An 11,085-nucleotide genomic window follows, 5' to 3' on the forward strand; every position below is an offset into this window, starting at 1 on the left:
TTTATTTAATCTCATGAAACATGGGACCAACACTTTATATGTTGCGTTTATATTTTTTGTTCAGTGTAGTTATCAGTCCAGGAAAGTAGGCCTAAAATAGATTAGAGTTGATTTCGTTCTTTCTCTGACCCCCAAGGATGTATTGCGAACTCAGTCCGTCGGTCTTGAATGAGCAACAGTGCACTCTGCAGGGTCCTCTCGGGAGACTCTTCTGTCTGTGTAGGAAAAGGCTTCCTCAATCAGTGTTTTGTTACCGAGGAGATTGGATCATTCGTCCAACGAGCGTGGCCCCGCCTTGCAGAACTTGATCTCATTTCTGTTCAGTAAGCCCTCTAATTCATAGGGAGACTCACAGAAGGCGGCCTCTTATGTTAACAGCATGTTCCTACTGCACAGAAAACGGTTCCTAGGATAAACTACGTAGCCTGTAGAGCGCAAACATGACCATGGTTCCTTTACATCCCTTTCTGTTACAGCAAATACACATACCTCCCATGTCAACATGTCATGAGTCCTTAAGTTTAATACATTGATAAGTGTGTTTAATATGTTCTGGCTCTATTGGCAACCTTTTATCTTTGTTACAGAGAGTAGGAAGAAAAAGTCCCTGACTTTTCGTTCTTTCTTGGAACACAGCTCTGATGCCAAAGTCTCTGATAAACCCGTGGGCTTTCTCGTCACAACACAACAATATAAAGTGGAAGTGTTTCAGATAAGGGACAAGTCGATGCTCTTTCAGGAACATTTATTAAAATGAATATTGGAGGGTGGGGAATGGACAAATACAGAGACACTTCAGAGGAACAATGAATGCTTGGTAGCGTTTACAAAACAGAGTGTTGTGTTTGAAACGTCATTCCTGTATAGTGCACTACCTGTTCTGCAAAGAGAGGAAGGGAAACAGTGTAACACAGGAAGGAGGAAACAACACTACTTTTGATCAGGTTTCGGTCAAAAGTAGCGCACTATAAAAGGGAATAGGGCGCCATTTGGAACGCAGGTAGGTGTCTGTATAAACAAAGTCTAGTTCCCCCGAGTCAAAACACCAGAGAATCCTCTCACCTGACTTCACTCACCTACATTGCTGCTTACACCTGTGCTGCTTTAAGGATCCACTCTCCAGTTCCTACACTCAGAACATCGGGACTGTGTCCCAAATGGCACCCTATTCCCTACATAGTGCACTACTTTTGACCAGAGCCCTATGGTCCCTAGTGCACTATATAGAGAATAGGGCGCCATTTGGGACGCACACCCGAGGTTCCTCTAACCTGGTTTGCTGCTCACACCTGTGCCTCTTCAGGGACCCACTTTGACTGTAGCTCCTACAGCACTCCATGCATTTGTACGGCTTCTCTCCTGTGTGGACAACCATGTGCACTTTACGGGACGCCGAAGTGATGAAGCACTTGTCACACTCGGAGCATTTGTATGGTTTCTCCCCTGTGTGTCTCCTCATGTGCTGCGCTAGACACCCACTCGTACTGTAACTCCTACAGCACTCCGTACATTTGTATGGCTTCTCGCCTTTGTGGACAACTGTGTGTGCATTACGGGACGCCGAAGTGATGAAGCACTTGTCACACTCTGAGCATTTGTACGTTTCTCCCCTGTGTGTTTCCTTCTAACGTGGTCTTTCAGCTGGCACCCCTGTTTGAACTGCTTCCCACAGTCCTGGCAAGAGAACGGTGTCTCCCCGGTGTGTTGTCGCCGGTGGATCATAAGGGTGTGTGGCCGGGCAAAGGTCATGGGACACTCTGGGCAGGACAGCGGGCGCTCGCCGGTGTGGCTCAGCCGGTGATACTTCAGACTAATGTAACGGGCGAAACTCTGGCCGCACTCCGGGCACACGTACGGTTTATACCCGCTGTGGGACATCATGTGGCTCTTCAGGTGGTCGGAGATCTTGAAGCTTTGGCCGCACTGGGGGCAGACGTAGGGCCGTGTGTCGCTGTGGAACCGCATGTGCCGGGTCAGGTTGGATTTGAACGTGAAGGTCCTTCCGCATTGGAGGCAGGTGAAGGGGCGTTCCGCATCGTGTTTTGGTCGGTGCTGCGTCTAGACTGCCTTTCGGGAGAACGTTTTATGGCACACCTCACAGGAGTACAGCCGGTACTGTGTGTGGCTCGGGAATGTAACTTAAACTGCAGTTTGGAGAAGAACTTCTGGCCGCAGTCCGGACATGGGAACCTGGGGACCTTCTGGTTACGAGGCCAACATTCCAGGTCAGACCGCAATGCAGCTGGATTGAATGACTGAACGGTAGCCGACCGCAGCCGCCTCCTTCCATCCTGGTGGTACAGGGGGGCATCCTTCGTCTTGATACCCAGGTGATGTGCATCTGTCCTGGAGTCGCTCTCTGTAGGAGGTCCCCTGGTGTTACCCATCTCTGGGTCGTAGCTCTCTGGCTTCAAAGCGTTCAAACAGTGTTCATCACTTCTTGTACCGATAGGCAGATCGTCCATCTCTTGTTTCACCTGGTTTAGAATAGAAGAGCTTTATTTTCGCAGAGGAAACTTAAGCGTCGGTAAGATACATCAAGATATCTAGTAAACATATTCAGTATTCAGACCCCTTGACTTTTTCCACATTTTGTTACAGCCTTATTCTAAAATGGATCAAATTGATTTGTTCCTCATCAATCTACACACAATACCCCATAATGACAAAGCAAAATGTATTAGACATAAGTATTCAGATCCTTTACTCAGTACTTTGTTGAAGCACCTTTGGCAGCGATTACAGCCTCGCGCTTTCTTGGGTATGACGCTACAAACTTGGCACACCTGTATTTGGGGAGTCTCCCATTCTTCTCTGCAGATCCTCTCAAGCTCTGTCAGGTTGGATGGGGAGCGTTGCTGCACAGCTATTTTCAGGTCTCTCCAGAGATGTTCGATTGGGTTCATGTCCAGGCTCTGGCTGGGCCACTCAAGGACATTCAGAGACTTGTCCCGAAGCCACTCCTGCGTTGTCTTGGCTGTGTGCTTAGGGTCGTTGTCCTGTTAGAAGGTGAACCTTCACCCCAGTCTGAGGTCCTGAGCACTCTGGAGCAGGTTTTCATCAAGTATCTCTCTGTACTTTGCTCCGTTCATCTCTCCCTCGATCCTGGCCAGTCTCCCTGCCACTGAAAAACATCCCCACAGCATGATGCTGCCACTACCATGCTTCACCGTAGGGATGGTGCCAGGTTTCCTCCAGACGTGACGCTTGGCATTCAGGCCAAAGAGTTCAATCTTGGTTTCATCAGACCAGAGAATCTTGGTCTGAGAGTCCTTTAGGTGCCTTTTGGCAAACTCCAAGCGGGCTATCATGTGCCTTTTACTGAGGAGTGGCTTCCGTCTGGCCACTCTACCATGAAGGCCTGATTGGTGGAGTGCTGCAGAGATGGTTGTCCTTCTGGAAGGTTCTCCCATCTCCAGAGGAACTCTGGAGCTCTGTCCGAGTGACCATCGGGTTCTTGGTCACCTCCCTGACCAAAGCCCTTCTCCCCCAATTGCTCAGTTTGGCCGGGCGGCCAGCTCTAGGAAGAGTCTTGGTGGTTCCAAACTTCTTCCATTTAAGAATGATGGAGGCCACTGTGTTCTTGGGGACCTTCAATGCTGCAGAAATTCTTTGGTACCCTTCCCCAGATCTGTGCCTCGACACAATCCTGTCTAGGAGCTCTACGGACAATTCCTTCGACCTCATGACTTGGTTTTTGCTCTGACATGCATTGTCAACTGTGGGACCTTATATAGACAGGCGTGTGCCTTTCCAAATCATCATGTCCAATCAATTGAATTTACCACAGGTGGACTCCAATCAAGTTGTAGAAACATCTCAAGGATGATCAATGGAAACAGAATGGACCTAAACTCAATTTTGAGTCTCATAGGAAAGGGTCTGAATACTTAAATAAGGCATTTGTTTTTTCTTTTTAATAACTTGAATACTTTCCGAATGCACTGTAGCTGCAACATTCACACAGACAGATTATACAGTGCATTCGGAAAGGACATGACAGCTCCCCATTCAACCTGACAGAGCTTGAGAGGATCTGCAGAGAAGAATGGGAGACTCCCCAAATACAGGTGTGCCAAGTTTGTAGCGTCATACCCAAGAAGACTTGAGGCTGTAATTGCTGCCAAAGGTGCTTCAACAAAATACTGAGCAAAGGGTCTGAATACTTATGTAATAAGTTCTTTCTGTTTTTCTTTTAGCAAAAATGTATAAAAACCTGTTTTTGCTTTGTCATTATGGGGTATTGTGTGTAGATTGATGAGGGGGGAAAAAACAATGTAATCAATTTTAGAATAAGACTGTAACCTAACAAAATGTGGAAAAAGTCAAGGGGTCTGAATACTTTCTGAATGCACTGTATAGTAAACATATAACATTTACACAGACATATCTAGTAAACATATAGCTGCAACATTTACACAGACATATATAGTAAACATATAGCTGCAACATTTACACAGACAGATACAAATGCTATAAAAGATCTCAATTACATTTTCATTTAAAAGCCACAAGTTTAAACATACCTCTTGTTTTACTGCGTCAGGCCTCAAGTTGGTGCGGGAGAGTTCGAGAGTTATCTTGGGTTTATTTTTGCTTCCCTTTGGGCAACGCTGACATCTAGGCAATGGTGATACCTGGCTAGAAACGCTTTTGTTGTCAGCAGAGTTGTTTCCTTTTCTTGTGGATTTTTTCTTTCCTCTGCTGGTGGTGGGGGTGTTTTTCTTCTTCGTTGGTTTTCTGCCTGGTTTGTTGTTCTTCTTCTTTGGGTTGTTCTGGTTAAGTCTCAGAGCAGCGAGAGACAGTTGATCCTTTGTCAGTCTGTGGAGTCTCAAGATGGGTAAAGAAACAGCAGTGGACAATTTGAGTTGATTCAGGTTAAAGTTATGTAGTGAATCTCCTTCCTCCACTTTGAGTTGATTCAGTTGATTCAAGTTAATGCTATGCAGAGAATCTCCTTCCTCAAATTTGAGTTGATTCAGGTTAACGCTATGCAAATAATCTTCTTCCTCCATCTTGAGTTGATTCAGGTTAACGCTATGCAGAGAATCTCCTTCCTCCATTTTGAGTCGATTCAGTTGATTCAGGTTAACGGTATGCAGATAATCTCCTTCCTCCATTTTGAGTTGATTCAGGTTAACGCTATGCAGAGAATCTCCTTCCTCCATATTGAGTTGATGTTGTTTTAACCTGGGCAGGGAAACTTGTTCTGTTAAACTAACGGCCTCCATATCAGTAAATGTTTCAAACTTTCAGTGTCGTGTAGCTCTATACTGGTACCATGTGGGTGGCTGTGATGGCTTGTCTTCTCCTTATAAAGAGACAGAGCTGGTCATCTTCTGGAAGAAATAATGGAGAGAAAATGTAAGTAAAATTAAAGAAGAATATCAACTAGACAAAATCTAATTGATAAAATTAGATTAAGGGAATCCACTGCTTGTTCACCCCGCTATCATCCAGAAGGCGAGGTCAGTACAGGTACATCAAAGCTGTGACCGAGATATTGAAAAACAGCTTCTATCTCATGGCCATCAAACTGTTGAATAGCCATCTCTAGCCGGCCTCCACCCAGTACCCTGCCCTTAACTTAGTCACTGACACTAGCCGGCTACCACCCGGTTACTCATCCCTGCACCTTAGAGGCTGCTGCCCTATGTACATAGACATGGAACACTGGTCACTTTAATCATGTTTACATACCGTTCAAATATAAAAATATATTTTGATTTGTTTTACACTTTTTTGGTTACTACATGATTCCATATGTGTTATTTCATAGTTTTAATGTCTATCTATTATTCTACAATGTAGAAAATCGTCAAAATAAAGAAAAACCCTGGAATGAGTAGGTGTGTCCAAACTTTTGACTGGTACTGTATGTATGTATGTATGTATGTATGTATAGCTAGTTTGTCAGTGACGTTTGTATTTAGCGTCGTTCTGCCAAGGAGCAGTGACTGAGTTCTATAGAGCAGCGACCACTTTTTGATCATGGCCGTAATGACATTCGATTCACTCTAATCTGAGTAAATCGTCTGTAACGTTTGAACTATATTTGGTAGAGACATAGGATTTTGACTATTGTTTTTCTGATGTAATTCTCTATTGAATGAACATTTTGTCATAAATTCAATGAAATAATGGTTGAACACTACAGTATCCTTAGCTCCCACCTGCCGAACACTTGCCTTCACTGTCGTTAACAGAACTAAGGGATAAATTGCCCAACAGGTGGGGGTGAATTGACACTGGCTAACTAGCTACTGTTGTCACCCCGTCCTCTTCTTCTTCTTTATCGGTGGTTGGCATGTAACGTTATGGTGCATTACCGCCATCTACTGTACTGGAGCGCCCCTGCCTCCCTCCCGTGTACCAGAAAATGTATGTTTTTTGGGAGAGAGGGGCACCTGTTTATTATAACGTTGGAGGAAATACGTTCCTAGCGTATGAGGAATATGTTTGCTTGCCAGCTAGCTAATATTTAGAATAAACATGTTGACTACAGTTATGGTAACCCGTTTGCAATCCCTTTAGCTTTGCTTGTAACATGTTGTTGTTGTGTAATTATCATATTTTGCCTAGTCCACTGTTTGCAGAATGCATACTGGCATTTGAATACAACTCGGGAAAAGGGAATCCAGACAAAATGTGGACATGGGGGACACATTTAAATCTAAGTATAGACACATGCAGTGGCGTGTACTCATGGATCATTTATCTTTCGTCTCTTTGTGTTTTCGTAATTTTCCTTCAATTTGCAAGAGGCTGAATGTATTTTACCCGAGAAAGCGAAACAGCGCCCTTCTGTCTCTGTATGTGTAGGCCATCTATCTGATACTGTCTGGTCATAAAGAGTATGACATTGTTGCCACCCATCGCATTGAATGCAAGGGAAGCCAGCGAACATTTGGCTTCCCGTGATTTAAAAAAGTAGAAAATAGTAGCCAATCAGCATTGAGCTAAACTGAGTGAGCGCAACTGGTCCTGGCACACCAAAAAAAATAAAAAAAATGTGTAAAGGGAAGACAGTTTGGATTTGGCTTCACTCCTACCACATCGCATCAAGAGAAATACGTCATTGACAGAAACAACATGAATTGTTGCATCTCGTTGTGTTGTTGTCCTCCGGTAGCTAGCTAGCTAGCTAGATAACATTTTCCCTTTCCTAAATTAGCCATGGACGGAGATTTGGACTTGAGGTTTTACTTAATTCTCCATACTGGCCAATGATTACAATTCAACCATAAATTCATACATTGTGTCCCTGGACAGAGGATGGAAGTTCAATATGTAGCTAGATGTAGAAAGCGAATGTTAACTAGCTAACAATGCCCATGAAAGGAAGTTAGGCTAACGAACAAGCATTTTAGCCAGGTAGCATAGGACAACAAAAAATAAAAGCATGTACTGTTCGACAGTCATAGACCGCTTCTCAACATGAAAAAGAAGATATGGTATTGGTGTTCTCTACAGGTAGGGAGAGTCAACATGTGTTTTCTACTTGCATGAATGCACACACACACACACACACAAAGCAGAACAATGGACAGCCACATCATATTTAGCTTACGTTGATCGGACTAAATTGTTTTTCATATATTTTATTGTCACTGTATTAGACTATGTTTTCTTTGCGACTCTCCGTAGTTCTAAATCAGTAGTTGGTTAGTAGTCCGAAAATGTCAGAAACATTCATTTGCTTTACCATGCTGTAGGTCATGGAACTGTTTGTTACATGTAATATGCTTTGTGGACTTGGTCTCTGGTTTTGTGATTAAACAACCATTTATTCTGCCATTGTCTTCTTATTGTCTTGGCCTTAGGCCTATATATCACAGTCGCAAGGCATATGAACTAACAGGTTATAGAGCAAACAACGCAATTATCACAGCACATAGGTTGTAATATGGCTTTTTTTCTGGCTTGGCTTCCCAAGTGATTTTACATTTACATTTTAGTCATTTAGCAGACGCTCTTATCCAGAGCGACACAGTTAATGAGTGCATACATTTGTTCATGCTGGCCCCCCGTGGGAAACGAACCCACAACCCTGGCGTTGCAAGCGCCATGCTCTACCAACTGAGCTACGCACTGCTACTCGACACGATGTGCTCGGAATAGTCCACCATAGTGCACGCGTCATAATACCCATAAAAACACGGAAATGGTTCCAACGGTTTTTCCGCCATTCATTTCTCACATTCAAATTAACGTAGGCCTCCTGTAGCTCAGTTGGTAGAGCATGGTGCTTGCAACGCCAGGGTTGTGGGTTTGATTCCCATGGAGGGCCAGTATGAAAACATTTTGGGAACAGAAAACTGTTTTGAGATCAACTGTTTCATCGATGAGAAAATTTGCAGAATGTCGGCCAAAATCCATCTTCTCCCACTGCCGGCCACTGGGCTTCCTCTCACTACCATATTTGGTAGTGAGTGGAAACGCCAAGCAGATGCTTCACATTTATACATCCAGTGAAATATCTGTCTCATTGTTCTTTGGTTAATCTCAAAACAGTTTTCTGTTCCCAAAACTAGAATCTGTTATGAACAGAATGGTCTACATTTTGTAGACTTTCCCCTTTGCCAATTTTTTTTTTTAAATGGCATTGTTTAAGAGTGCAAAGGCAAAGTTATTGCACAGGTGCACTTCACAGAATAGGCATTCCCTAACGGTAATATGCACGCAAACCGCACGCCCACACAACGCCATACACGTGGTCTGCGGTTGAGGCCGGTTGGATGTACTGCCAAATTCTCTAAAACAACGTTGGAGGTGGCTTATGGTAGAGAAATGAACATTCACTTCTCTGGCAACAGCTGTGGTGGACATTCCTGCAGTCAGCATGTCAATTGTACACTCCCTCAAAACTTGAGACATCTGTGGTGTTGTGTGACAAAAGTGAACGTTTTAGAGTGGCCTTTTATTGTCCCCAGCACAAGGTGTACTTGTGTAATGATCATGCTGTTTAATCAGCTTGTTGATATCTTGGCAAAGAAGAAATGATCACTAACAGGGATGTAAACAATATTTCAGCTCATGAAACATGGGACCAACACTTTACATTTATATACATTTATTTACGTTTATATTTTTGTTCAGTGTAGATCAGAACTGTCCGAGTCGATATTCAAGTAATAAGGAATTACCCTCGACCATGCCCACAAATTGGGGAAAACAAACATTCACCACCATTGTAAAACAGCCATCTTCGTCGTCGATTTTTTTGTTATGTTCAATGTACATGTAACCAGGTCAAAAATCCCAACCTACGGATCGCAATGGTCGCAAATAGGGAAATAAAGCCTGTGTAGCTTCTGACTATTTGCCATGGGAGAGTGGGAAATGTGGGGACCCGGTGTCCAAGTACAGTAGGCTACACGTAGCTATGTGTGTGGAAAACATTTGATCACAGGTAATACATTTAACTTGTTTAGTGTTAGAAATAGTGTTAGTTCAAATCTGGTATTGGAATAAGAGAAAACATGATCAAGAGGTATTCAATTCAAGCTAAATGTATTATATGCAAATGTATGAAAGTTCGTATACGGGCTCCCTGAAAAACCACGCAGGGCCGTCAGAGAACTAAGTTCCTTAGTACAGGCTCTTCTTTAAATACCCTGACAGTGATAGTTCCCGCTCCTTGCTGGGCCTATCAGGGTAGAGGCTGAGTGTGGTTTAGACTTACTCAGCCTATCGTTTGCGCACAGGCTGGTCCCAGCCCCTTGGCGCTTCACTGTTGCCAGGCATAAGTTGTTTTGCAACTTGTCCAGAGAGTCAGCACTTTTACAGTACACATGTCCTTGAGCGTTCTAACAAAGAGGCAGTGTTTGTGTCTGTGTGAGACACAAGTCTTATCTCCCCCTACTCCCTAACAGCTCCTCACATGAATCACAGCTTGTTAGGTTAAACAATTTATATCAGTACAAACCTTTTATGTTTAATCATTAATGCTTTCTTATTAAGCTAACAGCACATCTAAAATATAAGAGAATAATTTCCCACATTAGTATAGTCCATTTGTAACTCCTCTCACTACTTGTAGCTGTGCTGTATAGTCAATGTGTTTGTGTTGTTGGTCTTGTGGCTTGGTTATGTTCCGGTCGGAAGCTAGCTACAATAGCTAGCTACTAACGTTATTAGGTGAAAAGGGCACGAGGGAAGCCCTAAAATATTACGTTTTTCTAAGTAGTGAGACGCTCTGGAGCAGACACTGTTGAAAAGTAATCTTTAGACATGTACTTAATTGACTAAAACTAGCAGACAACAAGACAATTGCGTTTGATAAGGTTCAAGTTTTGCTGTGAGCCAATCGGGTAACGACAGGTTGTTTCCCCCTTGACGTTAAATCTAATACCGACTGGGACTATGATCAGAATACAAAAACTGCATTAACTGTCAAGTCTAGAAACGGCCAGCCTACCTGCAGAGAAGTAGGCAACAATCTTCAGTCGGCATGAGTGATCCGAGTCGGTCCGATAAACTTACTGAGAAGCCAGGACATTTATCTCTGGGAAATAATTGCGATCCCGGTTTGTAATAAACACTGTTAGGCACAGGGTTGCCAGGTGGAGTTCAAATTTTTAGCCCAGTGACGACTCAAAACCCGCCTGAAAACTAGCCCCATTTTTTTTTTACCACAGCTAGAGAGGAGTTGCCACATTTATACAATAAACCATTTCCCCATAACGTTATTAGCCAATTAAGAAGGAATATCGATATAACTTGTAACTACATTAGAAGCAAAATATGGTTTTCACAACAACAACAAAATGTATTGCGAACTTTTACATGACGTAATAAACTAATTTGAATATGTTGCAAGAGAAAATATAATTTGCCCTTATTAAACTCCCAGGTCATTTTCCATCAATGGATGTCAAGGTAACTTGTTTGACTGATATGATTAGTCAAGGCACGAGGGGGTATAGAACATGGCCAATAAACCATGGCTAACGCTTCGAACACACCGACTGCATCATTGCATTCAAATCAAATCAAATTGTATTTGTCACATACACGTGTTTAGCAGATGTTATTGCGGGTGTAGTGAAATGCTTGTGCTTCTAGCTCCGTCAGTGCAGTAAT

General features: G+C 43.2%; 1 protein-coding gene across 1 annotated transcript; it reads right to left on the minus strand.

The window, feature by feature from the left end:
- Positions 1-1,629: 1,629 nt before the first annotated feature.
- Positions 1,630-10,571, minus strand: LOC121566558 (zinc finger protein 37; the record flags this gene model as incomplete). Its single annotated transcript, XM_045220740.1, has 5 exons — positions 10,421-10,571; positions 5,281-5,339; positions 4,527-5,190; positions 2,095-2,477; positions 1,630-1,999 (listed from the first exon to the last, which is right to left on the minus strand). Coding segments are annotated over exons 3-5 (1,395 nt in total), but the record flags the coding sequence as incomplete, so codon positions are not given.
- Between the last annotated feature and the right edge of the window lie 514 nt (positions 10,572-11,085).

Source organism: Coregonus clupeaformis, unplaced genomic scaffold (genome assembly GCF_020615455.1).
Source record: "Coregonus clupeaformis isolate EN_2021a unplaced genomic scaffold, ASM2061545v1 scaf5417, whole genome shotgun sequence".
NCBI classification, from domain to species: Eukaryota; Metazoa; Chordata; class Actinopteri; order Salmoniformes; family Salmonidae; genus Coregonus; species Coregonus clupeaformis.